Raw genomic sequence first — 27,024 nt, forward strand, 5'->3', positions numbered from 1 at the left:
ACATCAGAAAGGAAGTATGCTTTGCATTATGAGATACTAAAGCAATTATTGTGAAGACATTTGTTCTCTATATATAAGTAACATGGTTGTAGAAACTGCATGCATAAATTTTGTTTGCTTACACTTGGATAAAGGATTAAAGAATAAAACAATTTATTGGTATCTTTAATTTAATTTTATAACCAAGTGAAAAAACTTTCAACAGCAGTATTTCTGTAATTATTCAGAATATGTTTGTTAATGAGAGGTATTTTACTAATATGCTTATTATTAACAACTGACCTCCTTGGAGTCAAAGTACCCACTACAGTGCTTGGAATGCCTGTACAATAATGATAAAATCCCCAGAAAATACAGTTCAGTAGAGAAACAGAAAGCTATTGGACCACACCTGCTACTCTGAAACTAAACAATAAAAGCAACTGCAAGCAAGCTAATTTCAAAATTGCTATGTATAGTGTAAGAATAAAGGAGATGATGAAGACAGAAGAACTGGAATGTGCAATATGTAAAACAAAATGGGATATAATAACTGTAAGTGAAGTAAAAAGAAAATCAAAAGAATGTGTAACACTTCCTCTTCTTCTTTGGCTATGCCTTATTCCGTGTTAGACAGGGTTGGTGTTCCCATCTTTAATCTTCTTCTTCTTCCAGATTCTCCGGTCCAAGGCATCTTCCCAACTCCATCATTTCTCCCTAAGATCCTCTGCCACCTTATCCCTCCATCTGAGTTTGGGCCTGCCTCTTTTCCTCCTTCCCTCTACCTCCATACGCTCCACTCATTTACCAACATACTCCTCACTCCTTTTCTCTTCATGACCAAACCACCTCAGCCTACTTTTACCGATCAGTCCCACCTTGATTGTCCCTCTGATGTAGTCATTCCTTATCCTGTCCTTCTTTGTCACACCACTCATCCATCTTAACATCCACATCTCCGCCGCCACCTCCCTCTTCCTCTCCTGTGCCTTTGTTATAGGCCACGTCTCCGTGCCATGGAGCATCGCTGGCCTCACCACCATCTTATACAGCTTTCCTTTCATCTTACAACACACTCTCTTGTCGCATAGGACCCTGCTCATCTTCCTCCAGTTCATCCAGCCGCATGTTATTCGGTGCTGTATTTCCTCATCCAGGTCACCATTCCTCTCAACGACCAACCCAAGGTACTTGAATTTCTTCCCTGAAGTTAACCTTTCAGCCTGGAGTTGTATGATCATATCCTCGTCACTCCCCATTGACATATATTTGAATTCATTCTTTTATATGACATATAAAAGAATGTGTAACACTAAATTCAGGAAATAGCTTTACTAGAAAGGACTGAATGAAATCAGAAAGGAATAGGCTTTCTTATAAAGGAGGTAAACAAGCATTATTATTAAATATGAAGAATATTAGACTGGATAGCATGTTTAAAGTTCAGAAAAAGAAATTGGTAACAAACGTTAGGTAAAAAAATTAGTAACATGCACCAGAAAAGAAAATGATTAAAATCACACAAATATACCTAGTGTTGCCATAAATACTGTTACAATTGCTAACAGAATTGAGCAAGCCGATTTCCATTAGTGGTGTGTGGGTATGCGCAGCCAGCAATGACATGTTTATCAGTAGAGAAAGAGAGAGAGAGTTGTCTAGCTGTATAGGATGGCAGGCATTCAGTCAGGAGATTATGAAAATGTGTAGCTGTAATAGCACTTCACAAAGTTGGAATACAGCCATCTGTTACTTTCAACATGCTAAAAACACTCTGGATCAGCAAGATGTTTGTGTAAGACTATTATCTTACAATGATACAGAAGGTATAACTGATGACCAAAGAATAGGTCAACCAAGTGCATTAGGATTCAGCAGCTTGTGAGGACCACGAAGGCACACCTCTGTCATAATCCTGTGAGAAACTGATATTACAAGAAACGAATGTTTTATAGAGAACAATGTCACATATACTAACTGATGACCTGGGTGTGAGAGCCTATTGTCATTCTACTGGACACTTCCTGATACCACAACTTACATGGCAGAGAGTAATAAAATAAAATCACTTCTCCAGAAGTATGCAAACAACAGACACAGAGATATCCTCTTCACAGATGAGAAGATTTTCAGCAATGAACAGTTGTTAATCTGCCAAAATGATCAGGTATATTCCCAGGATAGTCGAACAGCATGTGCCATAGCACCCAGGATTCAGAGAGGTCATTTCCCCCATGTCAGTGATAGTTTGGTGGGGAGTGATGTATCAGGAGTATCCAAGTAGCATTTCTGTGAGAAAGGAGTCAAAACCTCTACCAAAGTGTATCAAAGGTAACATGCTAAAATCTGTGGTATGGCACCTGAACAACACCTTGTTTTACAGTAGGCAGTAGACTGTCCAATAGGACTCAGTCCCCTGCACACACACAAGGCGAGGGCCACACAAAAGTGGTTGGAGAGGAATGTGCTTGACTACATATTGCCATCTGATTGGCCATCTGGAAGTCTTAATCTGAATCCAATGGACTTCAAATTGTGATCAAAGGTTGAGATAATAGTCTGCAAGAAACAACACAGCAGCATCGCCAACCTATAGGTGGATTTGGAGCAAACAGTGGCAGCTTTTCCATTGGATATTGTGTGTGTGGTGTCATTGACATGTGGTCTCACAAACTTTGTGTGTGTGTGAAGGCAAAATGGTGACATTGCGAACATTGAGTGCACTATATGCATATTATACATGTGGTTTGTATGTGCTGAAAGTTTTAAATGTTTTACTGATAGATTATAGTAATTCTTATAGAAATGCTTAGATGTTGGGTGTACACGCTTACTAAATAACTTAAAGAAATTACAACATACAATAGAATATACATTCAATTAAACTTTAATATATTTCCAATATTTCAGCAACATCACGTTGCCATCTTCAAAGGAATTTACAATAAAGACACGCACACGCAGGCACTAAACACAGTAAATGAGAAACGAAGCGAGGAAGCTATGGTTTTCCTAAAAGTTGTCCTACTTTGGCCAAACAAGCAAGACAGCAAATATCAGAATTTCAGAACACAAGGACTGCATCCAGTTTCACCAGTACAACCATTCTGGTCTTGCAGACCATGCTCTGGATACAAGCCACAGAATATGGTGGAAGAAAAATAGTACACTGTAGCAAGTTTAAATTTGAAAAACTATTCATGGAATCAGCCTCAGCCCTAAGAAACATGCCAAACCTCAACAAATTTGGTTGCATGAGACTGCCCCAAATTTGGGAGGCTTACATCAGGAGACCTTCAGCCCAACAGCCAGAAATACCTACATAGCCCGTTAGGGGGGGGGGGGGGCACCATCAGGACTTTTAGGAAAACCATGGCTTCCTTGCTTCGTTTCTCATTTACTGTGTTTAGTGCCTGCATGCACGTGTCTTTATTATAAGTTCCTTTGAAGATGACAACATGACGTTGCCGAAATATTGGAGATATATTAAAGTTTAATTGAATGTATATTCTATTGTACATTTTAATTTCCTTAAGTTCTTTAGTAAGCATGATAGATTAAAGGTTTATGTGCTGTTCAAATTTTAACAGTATTTATGGCTAGACTGTGTATGTATGTATCAGCCAGCAGTTAGGAAGATGAAGAACTCTGTGATATTGTGTCCATTGCAATGCAACAAGATTCTACAGCCTACACACAACTGTTTTAGATTTTAATACATGATTGGTAAAAAATAAAAATGATGTAATATCAGAATGTGTCCCAAGAGTTCAAAAAATTAATAGAATAAGAGTGAAATTGATGTGCAGTCTCATTAAGCAAGGATTCAATAAGAAAAAGATGATGTGGAAGGAATATTATGTACATAAGGATGACATCGGTTGTGAATATTATAAGGAGAAGGGTAGAAAAGTTATGACTCTGCAGAACGCTCAGTCTCAGTATGAAAAGAAACTGTTTTGCAAGCTAAAGACAATTCAAAAGAATTCTATCATAATTCTATCATTATTCTATCATAATAACTACATAATGCAGATAGTATGCAGGTGGCAGATGCAAAATCGACTGTGCATCTAATAAGTACCTATTTTGCTAAAAGCTATCAATCTGGTGTATGAAACATTGAGCTAACTGCAGCCTCTTCACTGGATGAAGAAACTTGGGTGTATGAGGAGGAGGAAATAGAGAACTGTTACATAAACTGAATAACAATTCAACAATATGGAATGATGGTATATATCAGCATGGATGCTAAAAGAGTATTCAGCTAAACTGGTTATTCCTTGACCTATGTAATTTGAGTCTCAGAACAGGGATGATTCCTCAAGAGTGGAAAGAATTTATGGTAATCCCATTGCACAAGGATGGTGCAAAGATCAATGTATCCAACTAGTGATCAATCAATATCTCAGGAGTGGTGGTAGTAGAAATGTTGGTCAGGGCTCGCATTCATAAATGGGTTGATAGAGAATCTCTGCCTTGCAATGAACAGCATGGTTTACTAAAGGAGCGTTATGTTTACAACTTCCTCACATTCTATAATATTGTTACCATTAAGCTACACAAGGAAAATGGATATACCATGATAATTTTCAATTTCGCTAAGGCTTTTGACAGAATACAGAATGTAAGACTATTGCATAAATTGGAGAATATGGGATTGCATTATAAAATATTAGCATGGATAAGAAGATGGCTGACTGACATATATCAAAAAGTGGTATATGGGTAATGTAAGTTAGCAAGATTTAAGGTAATCATTGGTGTACCACAAGGATCAGGCCATGGTCCACTGTTATTTAATCTGTACATTAACATGAAGGATGACATATAGCTATTTGATGATGCAAAGATAGGTAGGGTGATCAGGAATGTGGCTGATAACCAGTACTTGCAAAATGATTTAAATAGGCTGGAATTGTGGACATGGGAAAATGGATGTCAGTTGAAGTCAGTAAGTGTAATATCATACATTTTTGAAAATTATGGAGACAACTACCGGATCCAGATCCAGATATGGAGACTACTAGCCATCCAGATCCTTTAGTTTAATATAACTAAAATCTACATTCGACGTTTCGACCTTTATGTCAAGGTCATCTTCTGGAGCATACAACTATACACAAAAAACAAGCTACACTACAATCGAACTGGTTTGTTAAAGATACTGACCAACCACTACAACAATTGTTGGCCTGACCTCTGGTGAAAAAAAAAAAAAAATTATACATCAATGCTAGAGTCATATTATTAGTGTTATCTGTTGGTTGTAGAAATACATTGGGCACAACAACAAGTATCTATCTATATACATTATGTTGGAGGTTTAATGGATTTTTTACAACACTCAAAAAGAATTAAAATAGAATTTAATACTTCCTATATTTCGTCCTAGTCACTAGGACATCTACGGGGATTACAAAGACAATTAATGTAACATGCACACAAAAACTTACAATACTAAGCCCAACCACGTGGGTGACAATAAAGTCCTATCTAGGTGGAGCGCCCTCTAAGGGCAGTTGTAGGTGGCCTGGAATTTAAGGTGGGACCTCTGGTGATGACTGTTTCCCAAATCTTCGGAAGCTTAATGCAACCGTATTTGTTAAGAATTGGTTGGTTTTTGAGAGCTGCTGCTGCTTCTAAGAAAAGTCTCTCTTTCTTAAATTTGCTGTGGTGGAGCATGGTGGTTTTCTTCCATGATACTCTGTGGGTGGTGTCCAAAACATGGTCAGCCAAGCCTGAATGGCCATAGTTGTGTTTAACGATGTATGACTTGTGTTCCTCCAATCGGATGGATACTGATCTGCCTGTCTGTCCAAAGTATGCAAGCTTACAGGAACAGGGTACTTTGTAAACTCCAGGCAGAGAGAGAGAGGAGGGAGCTGATCTTTCGTAGAACGGATAAGGGTAGCCAGTTTGCGGTAGGGCTTATATGCTGTGTGTAGGTTATACTTTTTTAGTATCTTGGCTATTTTTTCCAAAGTGCCACGGATGTAGGGTATGGTGATGGCATTTTTAAATTCTTGTTGACGAGAGGGACGGGGAATGGGGGAGGAATTGATTATTTTTTTGATGCCGTGTTCGCTGTAGCCATTGGAGAGGAAAGTTCTGTGTATGTGGTTAAGCTCAGTAGTGAGGGCGGTTCCACTGGAACAAAGATTGTGGGCTCTCTTGGTAAGGGTTTTAATGATGCCATATTGTTGTGAGGGGTGGTGGTGGGAGAGTTTGTGAATGTATCTGCCTGTGTGTGTGGGTTTTCTGTATACAGTGAAGGCAAGTGTATCATTAGGCAGGTGCGTGACTAAGGTGTCTAGGAAGGGTAAACAATTGTTCTTTTCCTTTTCCATAGTAAACTGGATTCTTGGATGTAGGCTATTGAGATGACCAAGGAAGGAATCTAACGTGTCTGGGCCATGAGGCCAAATAGAGAACACATCATCTACATATCTTAGCCAGATAGAAGGTTTGAGTGGGGCTGAGTCTATGGCTCGTTTTTCGAAATCTTCCATATAGAAATTGGCAAGGGGGGGTGAGAGGGGGGAGCTCATGGCGGTTCCCTCTATCTGCATGTAGATTTTGTTATTCCAAGCGAAATACCCAGAGTTGATGGCAAAGGAAAAGAGATCTAAGATGTCAGAGGGAAAAACGTTTTCTAAGAGAGATAAAGTGTCAGTTAGGGGAATATTGGTAAACAAGGAGAAGATATCAAAGCTTACTAATATGTCTGTATTATTCAAGGTTAAATTTTCTGTGAGGGCTTTAAAGTGGGTGGAGTTTTTTATATAGGAAGCTGAATTTCCGGTGAGGGGGGACAGAGAGTTGGCCAGCTGTTTAGACAGTCTGTAACAAGGTGCATTGGTGGCATATACTATAGGCCTGAGTGGGGAATTAGGTAGATGCCACCAATGCACCTTGTTACAGACTGTCTAAACAGCTGGCCAACTCTCTGTCCCCCCTCACCGGAAATTCAGCTTCCTATAAAAAACTGGACCCACTTTAAAGCCCTCACAGAAAATTTAACCTTGAATAATACAGACATATTAGTAAGCTTTGATATCTCCTCCTTGTTTACCAATATTTCCCTAACTGACACTTTATCTCTCTTAGAAAACGTTTTTCCCTCTGACATCTTAGATCTCTTTTCCTTTGCCATCAACTCTGGGTATTTCGCTTGGAATAACAAAATCTACAAGCAGATAGAGGGAACCGCCATGGGCTTTCCCCTCTCACCCCCCCTTGCCAATTTCTATATGGAAGATTTCGAAAAATGAGCCATAGACTCAGCCCCACTCAAACCTTCTATCTGGCTAAGATATGTAGATGATGTGTTCTCTATTTGGCCTCATGGCCCAGACACGTTAGATTCCTTCCTTGGTCATCTCAATAGCCTACATCCAAGAATCCAGTTTACTATGGAAAAGGAAAAGAACAATTGTTTACCCTTCCTAGACACCTTAGTCACACGCCTGCCTAATGATACACTTGCCTTCACTGTATACAGAAAACCCACACACATAGGCAGATACATTCACAAACTCTCCCACCACCACCCCTCACAACAATATGGCATCATTAAAACTCTTACCAAGAGAGCCCACAATCTTTGTTCCAGTGGAACCGCCCTCACTACTGAGCTTAACCACATACACAGAACTTTCCTCTCCAATGGCTACAGCGAACACAGCATCAAAAAAATAATCAATTCCTCCCCCATTCCCCGTCCCTCTCGTCAACAAGAATTTAAAAATGCCATCACCATACCCTACATCCGTGGCACTTCGGAAAAAATAGCCAAGATACTAAAAAAGTATAACCTACACACAGCATATAAGCCCTACCGCAAACTGGCTACCCTTATCCGTTCTACGAAAGATCAGCTCCCTCCTCTCTCTCTCTGCCTGGAGTTTACAAAGTACCCTCTTCCTGTAAGCTTGCATACTTTGGACAGACAGGCAGATCAGCATCCATCCGATTGGAGGAACACAAGTCATACATCGTTAAACACAACTATGGCCATTCAGGCTTGGCTGACCATGTTTTGGACACCACCCACAGATTATCATGGAAGAAAACCACCATGCTCCACCACAGCAAATTTAAGAAAGAGAGACTTTTCTTAGAAGCAGCAGCAGCTCTCAAAAACCAACCAAATCTTAACAAATACGGTTGCATTAAGCTTCCGAAGATTTGGGAAACAGTCATCACCAGAGGTCCCACCTTACATTCCAGGCCACCTACAACTGCCCTTAGAGGGCGCTCCACCTAGATAGGACTTTATTGTCACCCACATGGTTGGGCTTAGTATTGTAAGTTTTTGTATGCATGTAACATTAATTGTCTTTGTAATCCCCGTAGATGTCCTAGTGACTAGGACGAAATATAGGAAGTATTAAATTCTATTTTAATTCTTTTTGAGTGTTGTAAAAAATCCATTAAACCTCCAACATAATGTCCTCACAGCACTTAAGCCTCTACACAAGAATATCTATATACATATATTAACATCATGTACATTCCAGCCAGTTGGTATGGAATGGTTTCTAATACTAGCTGAAGATTGGCGAGAGTCCTGACTTATGCTGGATTTTATATATTAGGTAGGCTGAATGTGTGCCATCCAGATCCTTGGAATTTTCATGTCATCTTTGTTGTTGATATTTGGGTGGTTTATCAGGATTTTGCAGGCTTCCTTAAATTTCCTTTCATACCAGGTTTTTGTGTGGTGTAAAGAGCGGGTGCTTTTCCAGTTGATTTGGTGTAAGGTTGAGTGCGTGGTCTAAGAGGCCTGCTTCACCATAAGGGTTATATTTAATGTGTCTAATGTAATCTTTCTTGCGTATAGGGATTGTCCGTCCTGTTTCACCAATGTACGGTAAGTTACAGGTGCCGCCGATGCAATAGACTCCAGGATGTGCTAATAGGAGAAGAGGATCCTTAGAGGAGTTGAATATGGTTTGAAGTTTAGTGGGTGGTTTAAAGGTGGCATTGAGGTTATAGCATTGTAGGATTCTGTTGATTTTTTCTGATATCTCTTTAATGTAAGGGATGGCTATGGTTTTACTGTAATCTAGATTTGTTTTTGTTGTTGTTTTATGGAGTATTTTATTAATAGTTTTTTTGTTATAGCCATTATTTATGAATGTGTCGCTGATGATTTTTAGTCCTTGTTTCAGGGCTTGCTGTTAGAGCAAATTGTTGTAGCCCTGTTTTTAAGGGTGTTAATGACTCCATATTTTTGTGATGGGTGGTGGTGGTATGAATTAGCACGTATGTATTGGCCAGTGTGTGTCGGTTTTCGGTAGACCGTGAAGGATAGACTGCCTGAAGGAAGAAGTGTGACTAGTGTGTCTAGGAATGGGAGCGAATTTTGATTTTCGATTTCGATGGTAAATTGTATGCATTCATGTTGTTTGTTCAGGTGGCTAAGGAATGTGTTTAGCGTTTGTCGCCCGTGCGGCCAGGTCGTGAACACGTCGTCAACATATCTAAGCCAGACTGTCGGACTTAGCGTCATGGAATCGAGAGCCCTTTGCTCAAAGGTTTCCATGTAGAAGTTAGCGATTGAGGGGGATAGTGTTGAGCCCATGGCTGTACCTTCTTTCTGTAGGTAAAATTTGTTTTGCCAAACGAAGTAATTGGACTGTAGTACATGGGCAAAGAGGGCCGTAATGTCGGGCAGAAATTTGTTCTGTAGTGGGAGAATTGTGTCATTGATGGGGACATTAGTGAAAAGGGCAGAAACGTCAAAACTGACTAATAAGTCATCTTTGTCAAGTGTTATGTTTTTAATTTTGTTTATAAAGTGTTGTGTGTTTTTTTATGTAAGAGGGGGAATGACCTATCAACTCCTTGAGTGTTGCCACTAATTTCTTGGCTAAGTGGTAATTGGGACTGTCTATTCCTTCCACAATTGGTCGAAGGGGCACATTTTGTTTGTGCATTTTTGGGACCCCATATATTCTGGGGGGAGCAGGCGCAGTGGGGTTTGAGTTTTTTAACCATGTCTGGTGGCCAAGAAGTGACGGACTTGACTAGTTTCTCTGTTTTATCCTTTATCCTTTGTGTTGGGATATAATTCACCATCTTATATGTGTTGTTATCGGCTACTAGTTGATTCATTTGAAGTACGTATGTTGACCTGTCAAGGACAACAGTGGCATTGCCTTTATATTACATTCGTTCTAACCAGCAAGTTCTAAAACAAGAACTAAAAATCATCAGCGACACATTCATAAATAATGGCTATAACAAAAAAACTATTAATAAAATACTCCATAAAACAACAACAAAAACAAATCTAGATTACAGTAAAACCATAGCCATCCCATACGTTAAAAGGTTATCAGAAAAAATCAACAGAATCCTACAACATTATAACCTCAATGACACCTTTAAACCACCCACTAAACTTAAAACCATATTCAACTCCTCTAAGGATCCTCTCCTCCTATTAGCACATCCTGGAGTCTATTGCATCGGCTGCACCTGTAACTTACCGTACATTGGTGAAACAGGACGGACAATCCCTATACGCAAGAAAGAATACATTAGACACATTAAATATAACCTTTATGGTGAAGCAGGCCTCTCAGACCACGCACTCAACACCTTACACCAAATCAACTGGAAAAGCACCAGCTCTTTACACCACACAAAAACCTGGTATGAAAGGAAATTTAAGGAAGCCTGGGAAATCCTGATAAACCACCCAAATATCAACAACAAAGATGGCATGAAAATTCCAAGGATCTGGATGGCACACATTCAGCCTACCTAATATATAAAATCCAGCATAAGTCAGGACTCTAGCCAATCTTCAGCTAGTATTAGAAACCATTCCATACCAACTGGCTGGAATGTACATGATGTTAATATATGTATATAGATAGATACTTGTTGTTGCGCCCAATGTATTTCTACAACCAATAACATTACAACAGATAACACTAATAATAGGACTCTAGCATTGATGTATAATTTTTTTTTTTTTTTTTTTTTCACCAGAGGTCAGGTCAACAATTGTTGTAGTGGTTGGTCAGTTTCTTTAACAAACCAGTTTGATTGTAGTGTAGCTTGTTTTCTGTGTATAGTTGTATGCTCCAGAAGATGACCTTGACATAAAGGTCGAAAACATCGAATGTAGATTTTAGTTATATTAAACTAAAGTTTTTATTCAAACACGGTAGTTGTCTCCATAATTTTCGAAAATTCATTCGGATCACCGTGTAAGCTTAAAAGAATGTAATATCATACACTTTTGTATGATTAAATATCTAATGTCATATTATATTAGTCGGATTATGCTAGAAGAAACTGATCAGGCTAAGGATTCTCGAGTTGTAGTAGATAGAAAGTTGAAGTTCAAGGGACATTTATCAAAGATTGCAAATACAACTCAAAAGATAATTGCAATTCTGAAACAAACTTGGCATATAAAGATAAGGATGTCGTTTTGCCTCTTTACAAGGCCTTGGACTATTGTGCACAAATCTGGTCTCCTGGTTTCCATTGTGATTCCGATGCAGTGGAGAGAGAGAGAGAATGAAAAGGAGAATGGTAAAAATGAAAGCAGGATGGTGGAATACTGATTATGAAGACAGATTGAGAATTTGCAGACTGCGGACACTAGCAAACAGGAGAAAAAGGGGTGATATGATTGAGATTTACAAACTTCTGAAAGGGTCATACAGAATTTAGGTAGATGGAATTTTTCATTTTATGGAGGGTGAGGAAGAGATGTGAGGTCATTCTTGGAAGTTGAGAATGAATGCTGTGAGAGCTTGATTTTTCAAGCTCTCACAGCATTCTCAAGAAGGGAGTGAGAGCTTGATTTTTCTCTCATATAGTGGCGTGTGTGATTGGAATGGATTGTCACAGAGGTGGTGAGAACAAGTAGTGTGAATGAGTTTATGAATCAGTAGTGTGAATCAGGACAGCAGGTGTGGCTGGAGATTGGTTTGCCACTAGTCAAGGCACAAGACAAGAGGACCCAATATCACCAATCATCTTCATCGTGCATCTGGGAAGACCAGTAGATAAGATTGGAGGTATTTCAATAAATGACATGAGAATAAACTACCTCTGCTTTGCAGATGACATTGTCCTGATTGAAGAAGACACAGCAAGGCTGGAACAGACATTGCAAACACCATACACAGAAGGAAAAAGATATGAACTAAATATCAACTTTGAAAAAACTAAAACAATGATATTTGGACAACAGGAGTTACTGAACAGAGTTACCATAGACAGATTTCAACTGGAAAATGTGGAACACCTCACATATCTTGTATGCCACATGATGCATAACTTGGACCCCAAAAAAGAGATAAAAATTAGAATAGCCAGAGCAACAACTATTTTAAAAGCCATGGACAAAATATGGAAGAGCTAGGCTATAAAGATGCAAACTAAACTGCACATTGTAGAAACCTGTATCTTCAGCAGCATGCTCTATGGATGTGAGGCCTGGGTACTCCTGAGAGAATCTGAAAAGAGGATATTAGCATTTGAGAGGAAGTGCTATAGAAAGATCTTGAGAATAAGCTGGATCCAGAAAGTGAATGATGAGGAAATCTACAGACAAATACAACCAAAAGAAAACCTGATCCAGAAAATTATGTTCTGATTGTTGGGATGATTGAAGGAAAGAACAAAAAAGGAAGACCAAACAGAGAATGGGAAATGACATTGTCAAATGGTGCAGAATCTCTATACACAAACTGAGTCATCTTGCACAAAATAGAATGCATGGAAGAATCATATCAAGATGGCATCACACACTTACGGGCATTGGACCCGGTTGTTGATGATGAAGAATGAGTTTAAGAACAGTATGACAACTGGAGTGAGTATTATGCAGACTCCTGCAAAGACTCCCTGAAGGTCTATTTTAATAATAATAATAATAGGTTAAGAAAATGAGATTGCTGCAAGAAGGATTACAGAACATACCAACATGATCGGCTGTATACATCTGTATACTATAATCCAACAAGTCTAAAAAAATTAAAATTAAAGTCTTACCTAATACAATTAGCATAAGTTTCTGAGAGGCATTGCCTACTGCATTAAATGCTTCACATACATATTCACCAGCATCAGTCAGCTGCGGTCGAAACTGAAGGCTTCCAGTATTCAGCTGTGTAATACTTAATTTATTTGGATGCAAAATACTATCCCCTGTTTTCCACTGAATTTGTGCAGGAGGAACAGCATGCACTTTGCATGGAAGAGTAACTATATTCCCTTCTATTACTTGAAAAACATCCTTCTCTTTTAAAATTTTGGGGGGCACTGCAATAAATTAAACTATAATGAAATAACAATTACTGATTATCATACACTGAAGAAAAAAAAAGACTTTCAAATTCATTCAGTCACTCACTCATTCATGCACAGAAGCACACACAAAGAAACACACTACATATAAATAGGCTTAAGTGACTGGTTCTAATTTTTCATAAGAGTGCATCACAGTATAAACAGATATAGAAAGAACATCATTCTAAGAGAGACAGTCTCCCATCTTATAATGATTGGAAACTATTATTCTATGATCAAATTTAGCTTGCCTTTTTTAAATTAACTTCACTTTTATCTGGCTCCTAGAGGATGCTCCTAGAGAATTAGTGACAGTTGCAAGCACAAATAACTTGAACAGAGAGAGAGAGAGAGAGAAAGAGAGAGAGATAGAGAGAGAGAAAGAATGTGGAAAGGGATCTGAAGAAGTTGTTGCAGGAAATGAAGGATAATAGTGTTATTGGCAAAGTGATTAGTTTGCTGAACACATATGAGAGTAGTGAACTGAGAAGGAGAGCAATGATACTGAATGATAAAATGGCTGAATTGTATCAGGCACTCTGCCTGACATGTGTTCTATTTGTGAATATACAGAATGAATTTGAAGGGAAGTTAGAATGGTTCAAAGTGATGAGATGCACTTGAATGGATTTGGTGTTGGTCATTTGGAGCGATTGCTGTTTAATAAGAGTGCACAGGTGTTGAAAGTTTATTTTCCACTTGGTTAGAGTATAATAAATTTAGTTTAATCCTTTATCCAAGTGTGAGCAAACAAAGTTTGCGCCTGAAAGTATCTTCAGGACTGGGTTAAGGTGGTACACACCAGGGCAACTCGTTGCAAAGGTGGAGCAAGATACCAACACTCCTATCCTAGTATCTCCTATAATGCAAAACACATCTCCTTGCGGATATGTCTATTGTTATGCATTAAGGGAAGGGCCACTACCCAGACCGGTTTCGACCTTTATTGAGGTCTCTTCAGTGGGAGCCAGGCCCAAGTCGAGATATCAGGCAGAAGCATTTGCAGGTCATCTCCACCTATAGGAATTGCCAATTGGTGTGTCACCCTTTTTTAATAAATTACTCTGGATTTAGAGAAAGATGTTGAAAGTTTATTTTCCACTTGGTTAGAGTATAATAAATTTAGTTTAATCCTTTATCCAAGTGTGAGCAAACAAAGTTTGCGCCTGAAAGTATCTTCAGGACTGGGTTAAGGTGGTACACACCAGGGCAACTCGTTGCAAAGGTGGAGCAAGATACCAACACTCCTATCCTAGTATCTCCTATAATGCAAAACACATCTCCTTGCGGATATGTCTATTGTTATGCATTAAGGGAAGGGCCACTACCCAGACCGGTTTCGACCTTTATTGAGGTCTCTTCAATAGACATATCCGCAAGGAGATGTGTTTTGCATTATAGGAGATACTAGGATAGGAGTGTTGGTATCTTGCTCCACCTTTGCAACGAGTTGCCCTGGTGTGTACCACCTTAACCCAGTCCTGAAGATACTTTCAGGCGCAAACTTTGTTTGCTCACACTTGGATAAAGGATTAAACTAAATTTATTATACTCTAACCAAGTGGAAAATAAACTTTCAACATCTTTCTCTAAATCCAGAGTAATTTATTAAAAAAGGGTGACACACCAATTGGCAATTCCTATAGGTGGAGATGACCTGCAAATGCTTCTGCCTGATATCTCGACTTGGGCCTGGCTCCCACTGAAGAGACCTCAATAAAGGTCGAAACCGGTCTGGGTAGTGGCCCTTCCCTTAATGCATAACAATAGACATATCCGCAAGGAGATGTGTTTTGCATTATAGGAGATACTAGGATAGGAGTGTTGGTATCTTGCTCCACCTTTGCAACGAGTTGCCCTGGTGTGTACCACCTTAACCCAGTCCTGAAGATACTTTCAGGCGCAAACTTTGTTTGCTCACACTTGGATAAAGGATTAAACTAAATTTATTATACTCTAACCAAGTGGAAAATAAACTTTCAACATCTTTCTCTAAATCCAGAGTAATTTATTAAAAAAGGGTGACACACCAATTGGCAATTCCTATAGGTGGAGATGACCTGCAAATGCTTCTGCCTGATATCTCGACTTGGGCCTGGCTCCCACTGAAGAGACCTCAATAAAGGTCGAAACCGGTCTGGGTAGTGGCCCTTCCCTTAATGCATAACAATAGACATATCCGCAAGGAGATGTGTTTTGCATTATAGGAGATACTAGGATAGGAGTGTTGGTATCTTGCTCCACCTTTGCAACGAGTTGCCCTGGTGTGTACCACCTTAACCCAGTCCTGAAGATACTTTCAGGCGCAAACTTTGTTTGCTCACACTTGGATAAAGGATTAAACTAAATTTATTATAAGAGTGCACAGGGTTCATATGAAATTAGCACCACTAAGAGTCAGAGAGAGGGTGAGAAGCAGGTTGTATCCATTCTCTTTCCAAGGATGGGAAGAGAATGGATACAAAGATGAGAAAGTGATTATAGCAGAGAAAAGTGATGCAATGCAAAACTGTGGGGATGATAAAAATATAAATGAAAATCAGGGTCAGGGTCAGGATCAGGAAAATGGGGATGGTCAGAACAAAAAGAGAAGTGCACTATAGCAGAGAGAGTAAAGAGTGATCATATTGTTAGGATGGCCTCAAAGAGTGGAGAATTGTTATGCTTCTATATCAGAAATAAAGGGGCTGAGTTTGTAGCACTGATTGAATCAGTATGCTCAAAGAGATAAACGGCATAAGTGAAACCTGCTTGACTGAGGATAACATACTATAAGGACTTGAAATGGTAGAATATGGAATTTTCTGAAAGGAAGATGAATAGAGGGGGGGGGGGGGAGTATTGTTAATGGTAGCAGAATTGTGTCCCTCAAGAGTCAAAGTGGAAAATAGTAGTATGGTGGAAGACTTTGAAGCTATTTGGTGTGAAGTTGAGATCAATAGAATAGTATATCTATTGCTGCTATTGGCCAGGGAATGTGGACAGTTTTGATTGTGATATGTTTAAACAAACTAGTTGGGCAAATAAAAGGAAGATGATCCTAATAGGAGATTTTAATTATATAGTAACAAGGAGAGTGAATTTGTCAAGTTTCTGAAGGATAATTATCTAAAGCAGCATGTGATGAAAGCAACATGAGGTTTATTGGTGTTAATTTTGGTGATATCCTACAGGATGTGTTGTGAATGTGGTATCAACACTACCACATGTTGGTGAAAGTGATCATGAGGTATTGATTTGGAAGGCAGTCAAACAGAAAGCAGTTGTTATCAAGAAGGTCTATATGTGGAACTATAAGGTGGGTGATTATCAGAAGCTCGTTAGTCAACTAGCCTGAATACATTGGGTTTATGAACTGTGTAGAAAAAATTATGACACTGCATGGGAGAGCCTACATAGCTCTGTCGGTATAGACAAAGCCCTTTGGCCGGAAAGACCTGGGTTTGATTCTCGTCCATGACGTGAGGAACTTTATTTAGTCTCTTTTGACTAAAGGTGAGTTAGCTGGTCTCATATGGAGGTAGAGGTTTTTTTCAATCAGAAACTCGGGTTTTTCGTCCCTCAGAACAGGCAAACCGGCCAATGAACACAAACATATCTACAGTCATAAAATACATACTTAATCCCTCATTGGGAGGGCTCAATCAGTCCTATGGGATGGTTGAGGAAAGGAGTGAGACCTCCACATGAAATAAATAACATAAGTGCATGAGAAATGATAAAGGCAGTATCAAACACAAATAATGCATAACTGCATACCAAGAGTGCAGCGAATAAACAGAGCAGGTGTGAGATGGATGGTGAAATTAATCAAGCAGTGTTACAAAAGAAGTTGTTATGGAGGAAGTACAAGACAGTTTGCAGTAAACAGATGCATGAAGAATATAATGTGCAGGCAAAAAAAGTGACAAGCACTGTTATAAAAGAAAAAGTACAATATAAGAGATTGGCCTGGTTATTTAATGAAAGCTGTGCAGTGAGGAAGGTTTCTAAGGCATGGAAACAATGCAAAATAATACCTCTCCACAAGCATGTTTGAGAACAGAAGTTTCCAAGTTCCTGTCTTTAGTGTTGCATGGTGATCAGCATTCATTTTAGAAATTATGGACTTTACAACCATGTTATAAATAACTCTTTTAATTTCCCCGACGTTTCGACCTTTATATGAAGGTCATCATCTGGAGTATATACAAATATACAAGGACAAGCTGAGTTACATTTCACACAGTAAGTTAAAGAAACAATAATTTGATCACCGGTTATTCTACTTCTAATAGCATTCTACTTTCTACTTTCTAATATTCTACTTTCTCTAGTGAAAGAAAAAAAATACAGATAAAATTACAAATTAATTATTTAGAAATTAATTTTATAATCTCTATAATAATATGTGGAGGTCTCCTCCCAGTTATACAGCTTTGACCCTTAAGCACCCTATCATATTTCTTGACAGCATATTTCTTCTTGACTAAATCATATATTTGTATAATCACAAATGACTGTAAAACATAATATAAGTCTCTCCCTTCACATGACTAAATTGCATTTCTTGACAGCATATTTCTTCTTAACTAAATCATAGATCTGCTTCAAAAATTACTATGTAATACTTAACATAAGTCTCTCTCTCTCAGACAGACAGACAGATGGACACATGCACATGCATGCATCTTATAGAACGAGAAGAATATTACAGTTTAATTTCAAAGAGATGGATAAACACTTGAAATTAAACTGTATATTCTTCTCGTCCTCCATATCCTAAGGTACTCTCCATTCACAGTGGTAATATTACATAAAAAAATAAAAGAACATTACATACGAGAATTTTTTAAAATATTCTTACCATGAACATGAAGAATAGTGGCCTTATTTGTAACACCAGCTAAATTTGCAGCAGTACAAACATAAGTAGCAGCATCAGCTTCTTGTACAGATACTATTTCAAGACTATCATCAGGTTGGATTTTATAACGAGTATGGTGTGGCAAAATAGGTAGACCATTTTTTTGCCATGATATTACAGGTACTGGATCACCTTCAACATTACATTGTAAAACAGCTGATAATCCTTCCACTACAATAAGTTCTTTTTCTCCATCTTGGTTTATTGTAGGTGGAACTGAAAAAATAATAATGACTACAGTTATCACATATACTTTATATACTGGTTTGCAGTTGTGGTCCAATAATTAGGTACAGCAAAACAAAAATGATAGATTTCTTTAATATTATCCAGTATATATAATATATTTATATAGGCTAGTATTCATAGTATAGAGTATATTATAGTATTTATAGAGTATATTAACTGGTAATTAACTTAGGGAATTTACAACACATAAAACGGATATTAATTAAAGGAAACTTTAATGAATATTTTCAATATTTCAGCAACGTCAAGTTGCCATCTTCAGGAACATATAAATATGGTATGTGCACGCAGGCACTAACAAAAGCAAATGAGGAAGAAGGCAAGAAACTAATATTGTTCCTAAAGTCCTAATGGTGCTCCCTATAAAAAGTTGGCATCCCTTATCCGCTCTATCAAAGACCAACCACTTCCCCTAGACCTACCTGGTGTATACCAGGTCCCTTGTGGCTGCAAATTATCCTACTTTGGCCAAACAGGCAGGACAGGGTATATCAGTATTTCAGAACACAAAGACTACATCTGGTTTCACCAGTACAGCCACTCTGGGTTTGCAGACCATGCCATAGATACCCGCCATAGAATTCGTGGAAAGAAAACTAAAACAATACACCGCAGCAAGCACGAAAGATTATTCATGAAATCATCAGCAGCTCTAAAAAACGTTCCAAACCTCAACAAATTTGGGTGTATGAGACTGCCCTAAATTTGGGAGACTTGCATCATGAGAACTTCAGCTCAACAGCCAAGATAACCCAATTAGCGTTGCGGTGTATTATTTCAGTTTTCTTCCAACGAATTCTATGTCGGGTATCTATGGCATGGTCTGCAAGCCCAGAGTGGCTGTACCAGTGAAACCGGATGTAATCTTTGTGTTCTGAAATACTGATATTCACTGTCCTGCCTGTTTGGCCAAAGTAGGACAATTTGCAGCTGCAAGGGACCTGGTATACACCAGGTAGGTCTAGGGGAAGTGGTTGGTCTTTGATAGAGCGGATAAGGGATGCCAACTTTTTATAGGGAGCACCATTAGGACTTTAGGAACAATATTAGTTTCTTGCCTTCTTCCTCATTTGCTTTTGTGTTCTGAAATATCAGTATTTCAGAACACAAAGATTACATCCGGTTTCACTGGTACAGCCACTCTGGGCTTGCAGACCATGCCATAGATACCCGACATAGAATTCGTTGGAAGAAAACTGAAATAATACACTGCAACGCTAATTGGGTTATCTTGGCCGTTGAGCTGAAGTTCTCATGATGCAAGTCTCCCAAATTTAGGGCAGTCTCATACACCCAAATTTGTTGAGGTTTGGAACGTTTTTTAGAGCTGCTGATGATTTCATGAATAATCTTTCGTACTTGAACTTGCTGCTGTGTATTGTTTTAGTTTTCTTCCAACGAATTCTATGGCGGGTATCTATGGCATGGTCTGCAAACCCAGAGTGGATGTACTGGTGAAACTGGATGTAGTCTTTGTGTTCTGAAATCCTGATATACCCTGTCCTGCCTGTTTGGCCAAAGTAGGATAATTTGCAGCCACAAGGGACCTGGTATACACCAGGTAGGTCTAGGGAAAGTGGTGGGTTTTTGATAGAGCAGATAAGGGATGCCAACTTTTTATATGGTCTATAACAAGAAGTAGGTCATATTTTTTGAGAATATTGGTTATTTTCTCAGAGGTACCCCAGATGTAGGGAATGGTGATAGATTTAGTGTAATCTTTATTGTGAAGGTTTACTGGTTTTAGTATTTTTTAAATTTTTTGGCGGTTGTAGCCATTGGCTAAGAAAGTGCTAAGGATGTGGTTTAGTTCAGTGGTTAGGGCATCGTCATCTGAGCAGATTAATTTTGCCCTGTTATATAGTGTTTTAATAACCCCATATTGTTGTGAGGGGGGGAGGGGGATTGCTGGTGAATGTATCTGCCTGTATGGGTGGGTTTTCTATAAACAGAGAAAACTAAAGATCCATCAGGCTGGCGAGTGATTAGAGTATCTAGGAAGAGGAAGGTGTTGTTTTCCTCTTTTTCCAAGGTGAACTGGACCCTGGGGTGTTGGTTGTTTAAGTGTGTTAGGAAGGAGTGGAGTGTATCTGAGCCATGTGGCCAAATAGCAAACACATCATCCACGTACCGAAGCCAAATAGTGAGTTTTTGTGGGGCAGAGTTTAAGGCTTCCTCTTCAAAGGTCTCCATAAAGAAGCTGGCCAAGGGCAGGGAAAGTGGTGAACCCATGGATGTCCCTTCTATCTGTTTGTAGAATTTTCTTGCCCAAGCGAAATAGCCTGAGTTCATTGTGAACTGAAATAGGGCTGAGATATCGGATGGAAATTTGAGCTTGCATGAGCTCTAGGGTTTCCTTGAGTGGGACATTTGTGAATAGGGAGGAGACGTCAAAACTGACCATTATGTCAGTGTGTTGGAGTGAGAGGTTTTCTACACTGGCTTTGAAGTGGGTTGAGTTTTTTATATGTGATGGTGTGTTGTCAGTAAAGTGTGTGAGCGCTTTGGCTAAATGTTTGGCTAATTTATATGTGGGGGAATCAATGCCATCCACTATGGGATGTAATGGCACGTTTTGTTTATGTGCCATTACATCCCATAGTGGATGGCATTGATGCCATCCACATATAAATTAGCCAAACATTTAGCCAAAGCGCTCACACACTTTACTGGCTCACACACTTTAATTCGTAGTAGGGCGAAGCTCATGTGGTTATAAATACAGAGAGAGCTTACTGTGAAGTAAAACGGTGCTTAAATTTAACACAATTTGGGATTACCTTGTTATCCCAGCAGTGTTATCTTCAACCTCATTTTGCCATATTGGTGGGCCTTCCGTGCAATGGAATCTCCGTGGAGATTCCATCGCACAGCTAAATCTATCACCATCCCCTACATCAGGAGCACCTCTGAGAAAATAACCAATATCCTCAAAAATATGACCTAACTTCTTGTTATAGACCATATAAAAAGTTGGCATCCCTTATCAGCTCTATCAAAGACCAACCACTTCCCCTAGACCTACCAGGTCCCTTGCAGCTGCAAATTGTCCTACTTTGGCCAAACAGGCAGGAGAGCGAATATCAGTATTTCAGAACACAAAGACTACATCTGGTTTCACCAGTACAGCCACTCTGGGTTTGCAGACCATGCCATAGATACCTGACATAGAATTCATTGGAAGAAAACTAAAATAATACACTGTAGCAAGTTCAAGTACGAAAGATTATTCATGGAAAAATCAGCAGCTCTGAAAAACGTTCTAAATCCCAACAAATTTGAGTGCGAGACTGCCCCAAATTTGGGAGACTTGCATCACGAGAACTTCAGCCCAACAGCCAAGACAACCCAATTAGCCCGCTAGGGGGCACTATTAGGACTTTAGGAACAATATTAGTTTCTTGCCTTCTTCCTCATTTGCTTTTGTTAGTGCCTGCATACACGTACCATATTTGTATGTTCCTGAAGATGGCAAAGTGACGTTGCTGAAATATTGAAGGTATTCATTAAAGTTTCCTTTAATTAATATCCGTTTTATGCATTGTAAATTCCTTAAATTAATTACCAGTTATGTATGGTAACATATAAGCCTTTCTACTAGAATTATAGAGTATATTATAGTATATATATATATATATATACATAGTATTTATATAGGCTAGTATTCATAGTATAGAGTGTGTATATATATATATATATATATATATGTAGAAAGTATTTTACCTTGGGTATAATAAATGTAATTACATAAAGGATTGAAAGAAATATTATAATAAATGTTAAAGATTCCAAGCTATTAACATTCATTATACCCAAGGTAAAATACTTTCTACATTTATATCTCCTCCTGAGATTTTTATTTAATAAGGTTAAAATACTTTATGGTAACTTGTTCTGGTAAAATACTTATAAGCTCTGTATTACTAAAAATCTTGATATTTCTAGCCAGGCTCCCACTGATCAATAAAGGTCGAAACCGGTCTGGGTAGTGTCCCCTTGCCTTTAATATACAAAGCATCATATATCTCCTCCAGGAGATGTGCTTTGCATTAAGGGTAAATATTAAGATTAGTGATCAGAGCTTATTCTACTTTTACCATGAGTTGCCTTGGTCTTATGGTCTTATATATATATATATATATATATATATATATATATATATATATATATATATATATAATATATATATATACAGGGTGTTCGGGATAAATTTGACAGTTTCGTAAGGAAAAAGAAAATCTTCTTTGTATCTATTAAATTTAATGAATTGACAAAAAAACATTACAGGCAGAGTTAATTACAATACTATCAACAAGATTTACTCAAAATAACCACCATTAGCATCGATCACAGCTTCAATTCTGCTTCGGAACCTCGAACAAGCTGATGCTACAGTCTCCCTGGGAAGGGCCGCAAAACCTGTTTTAATTTTATCCATTAACTGGGCTTTTGTATTACTGGAAGTGCGATTGGTGTCTTTTTCAACTGCGCCCCATACAAAATAATCCATGGGGTTAAGGTCTGGGGAGTTTGGAGGCCAAACATTTGGACTGGTGAAGTCATAGAAATTTTCAGACAACCATTTTTGACTTTTCCCAGAGGTGTGGCAAGGGGCCGAATCCTGCTGCCATACATACGGCCTACCATTGGCTACCCTTGTTATCCAGGGCTTGACTACAGTTAGCAACTCCACGAACAAAGCCCGAATTCCAATGCCAGGGTTCTTCAACACCTGTTCCTGCAGATTTGCGAGGAATTCTGCTGTACGAACGCAATCAGATCGTCTGCTAGGGATCTTTCTTCTTGCTGCATCCTCGTAGTCACCATTGCAAGTCTCTAGTTCATGCCTGATTGTTTTTACTGTATTCAGGGAGCATTGGGCAGCAGTCGTAATATCCTTATTTTGATGGCGGGCACGAATCATCATGATACAAGTTATTCTCTTCCATGATTCAGGTGGGTTCCAGCTATCCATCCTTTCTGACATCTTGTATATGAATGAAGAAGGGTCCAAACTTTTAAATGAAGAGAAGTGTGTGTTAATACATGTAACTTACGGAAAAATATAATTAATTATAAATATGTCAAATTTATCCCGAACACCCTGTATATATATAGTATCTCAATATGATAAAAATGAATTCAGAAGAGGGACTATGATGGCAACCAATTCAATGCGTAGACTGTGTAGAAAGAATAGATGCAAGTTTTTGGATGTGTGGAGTGAGTCTGAAGGAAGATTGGATTTGTATAAGAGGAACAGCCTATGCCTGAATGCATTTGGTATCGGGAATCTGGAAAAAGTAATAACTGGTATGAGACCTAACACAGAGAATTAGGAAAACTAAATTATAAAGGGAGGTATGGTGAGAATGTGAGTGTAAGAGCAATAATGTTATATAGCTGTGTTAATGACAGGAATGGGCTTTATTATAGAAATATTGACAAGGAGAGAACGATTCTGACCTTGTGTTCATCCGGTTCAGACCCATCTAACGTGTACAAAGATGTCGACATGTATAAGACACTAGAGAAGAATAGAGATTTGCAAATTGTCCAACTGTGTCATGCAGCCTGCAGACAAGAGTATACAAAAGAACATGCATGTAGATTATCATGTCTGTACATGAATGCTAGGAGTATCAGAAACAAACAGAATTTGTTACCTTAGTCAATATGTTAGAACCTCAAATTGTGGGTATTAGTGAGACCTGGATATCAGAATCAGACATACTAACTTGTATCAAATGTAAAGGATACAGTGTTTTCAGGAAGGATAGAGAGGATAAGCGAGGAGGGAGGGGGGGGCATGCTACTAATAATATTGAATGACTTGAATCCAGTTAGAGTTAAGACCTGTGATTGTAGTACTACTACTACCACTAACAGTATTTCATGTGGCAATGAATTTGAAGCCATCTGGTGTGAGGTGGAATAAACAACATCAATTACATAGTGTGGTGTTATTACAGACCTGGTGGATCAGTTGCTAGTAATGAAGAAATGCATCACCAAATAGAAAAGATGAGTACAAAAAGATTAATTATAATGGGAGACTTTAATTATCTAAATATTGATTGGGTAGCAGTAGAATCTCATGAGAAGAATAAGAATGCATTTATTGAGCTGTTGCGGAACAACTTCCTCAAATAGCATGTGACAGAAGGAACTCTAGGTCAAAGAGTGTTAGATTTAATTATAGTGTCAGAGGACATTTCAGTTAAAGACGTAAGTAATCTGCCTCCGGTTGGTGACAGTGATCACGTGGTACTCACTTGGGAAGTGACTAAGTTTATGAATGTTCCATTCAGAAAAAGTTACATGCTGAACTACAAAGCAGGAAATTATGACCAACTGAGGAGTTTACTGAGTGCAGTGGAATGCGATCGGTTGCTGAATGGGAAGAATATCGACAGTGCATGGGTAGCATTTAAACATTTAAGCACTTAAATGATGTGATATCAGAATGTGAGTCAAATGGATGTGTAATCATATTAAGCAAGAGATTCATAAGAAAAGGATGATGTGAAAGGAATACCGTGTGCATAAGGATGATGTCCATAATGAAAGTTATAAGCAGAATAGTCACAACTGTTGTACAGAAAGCAAAGTCTGAGTATGAAAAGAAACTGGCTGTGCATGCTAAAGACAACCCACAGGAATTCTACTGATATGCTGCAAGTAAAAGAAAGAATGAACATGAAAGAATAACTCTTCTAAACGGAAGAGGGTGTGGAATAGACTTTTTACATGGAGAGTGGTGGGTGGTTGGAATGCACTGCCTGAGAGGTTGTGAATGCATTTAAGCTGATATATGATGAGCTGTACTTGTGAGAGTTGTACCCCCCACGATAAGTCTCTTGACTCCATGGAGGTCTATTGATAATAATAATAATAATAACAATAATACAGTAAATGTTAGGATAGTCTCTCAGAAGGGAGGTTGACAATGGCAAGTATAGTCATAGCAAACCAAATATATACCTGAGCTTGACCAGATCTCACTTCCTACAGCATGCATTTGGTATAGTCATAGCAAACCCAATAAACCTGAGCTTCGCCAGATCTTACTTCCTACAGTATGCATTTGGTATATTATATCTGCTGAAGACTGGCCTTCTTAGAGCAACTCGACAGTCCAATTAGAGCAATCCACTATCAAAAGGGACAAGACTAGTTGTCCTAAGGTAGTAGTCCCACACTAGGATACTTACTGTCATGCTAGTAACTTGACAAAGGGAAACAAATATTATTTTCAAGTCTCAAAGAAATCAAATTGGTCAGAAAAGAAAACATGGTAAAAGACTGCAAATTGGAAATGCTAAGAAACTTGAAAAGAAGGATCTGCCAAAATATGCAACACATGGAATATTAGAAGCACAGTGCATAAAGAAGAGGAATTAGATAAAATTCCTCATCCTTGCGGTCATGTTTGACTAGGGCAATATCAGAACTCTGGAATATTGGCTGTAGTGAGAGATTAAAAGAATGTAAATTACTGAGCCTAATAGTTTAGTGAGCAGGAGGAAGCGGGGTAATATGATAGAGACTTTTAAGTTAGTAAAGGGATTTTATCAGATCAATATTGAAAGAATTATGTGTGATAGTGTGGTACATTTTTAAGGAGTACATTTTTCATGTACTAATTGTGGGTGAATGGAAATCGAGGCTGAAAAGTTCTCAGCCTCGACCATAGATAGCAACACTATTGCCAATATTTTTTTTTCTAAGATGGTACATCTGTCATAAGCATCCATGTGAAATTGCAAGTCATTCTGTCAATTAGTTTGAATTACAGCTGTCTGAAGCAAAAGTGTTGTCTGTATCTCTTGAAATGGATAGAAATGAGTATCGTGTGGTTATAAAATTCTTTGTAAAAGAAGGTTTAACACTAAAAGAAATTTATTTAAAGTTCATAAAATGTTATGGGCACTCTTCTCCTTCGTTTTCGAAAATTAAGAAATGGGCTGCCGAGTTTAAACAGGGCCATACCAGCCTTTAAGATGATCCATGCGAAAGATGACCAAAAAGTGTAACAACACAAGAGTTTAAAGTTCATAAAATGTTATGGGCACTCTTCTCCTTCGTTTTCGACAATTAAGAAATGGGCTGCCGAGTTTAAACAGGGCTGTACCAGCCTTTAAGATGATCCATGTGAAAGATGACCAAAAAGTGTAACAACACAAGAAATCATTGATCAAGTACACGATATTATATTGGATGATTGGCGAGTCAACGTGCATGAAATTGCTGAGATTATAGGCATTTCAAAAGAACGTGTAGGATATGTTTTGCATGAAGAACTGCAAATGAAAAAGCATTGCGCAAGATGGGTGTCACATTTGCTCACAGCAGTTCAAAAACTCGCATGCAAATCTCAGAACAGTGCTTGGAGTGTTTTAACAAGAATAAAACTGATTTTGTGCATCGATTACTATGGATGAGACTTGGATTCACCATTACACACACCAGAATCCAAACAGCAGTCAAAACAGTGGACAGAAGCCGGTTGTTCAGTGCCAAAGAAGACAAAGTCGGTTCCATCAGCAGGAAAGGTCATGGTA

General features: G+C 38.4%; 1 protein-coding gene across 1 annotated transcript in view; it reads right to left on the reverse strand.

Moving 5' to 3' along the window:
• The window catches only part of LOC150104035 (hemicentin-1-like), a 594,473-nt gene that overhangs the window by 222,247 nt on the left and 345,202 nt on the right, over nucleotides 1-27,024 (reverse strand). The window contains exons 16-17 of the mRNA XM_090396386.1: nucleotides 18,152-18,427; nucleotides 13,009-13,278 (exon numbers count right to left, since the gene is read on the reverse strand). Coding sequence (XP_090252512.1) covers nucleotides 13,009-13,278; nucleotides 18,152-18,427 — 546 coding nt within the window. The remainder of the gene's footprint in view (nucleotides 1-13,008; nucleotides 13,279-18,151; nucleotides 18,428-27,024) is intronic.

This window comes from Typopeltis vanoorti, chromosome 8, assembly GCF_054136105.1.
Source record: "Typopeltis vanoorti isolate ZY-2024b chromosome 8, IOZ_Tvanoo_1.0, whole genome shotgun sequence".
NCBI classification, from domain to species: domain Eukaryota; kingdom Metazoa; phylum Arthropoda; class Arachnida; order Uropygi; family Thelyphonidae; genus Typopeltis; species Typopeltis vanoorti.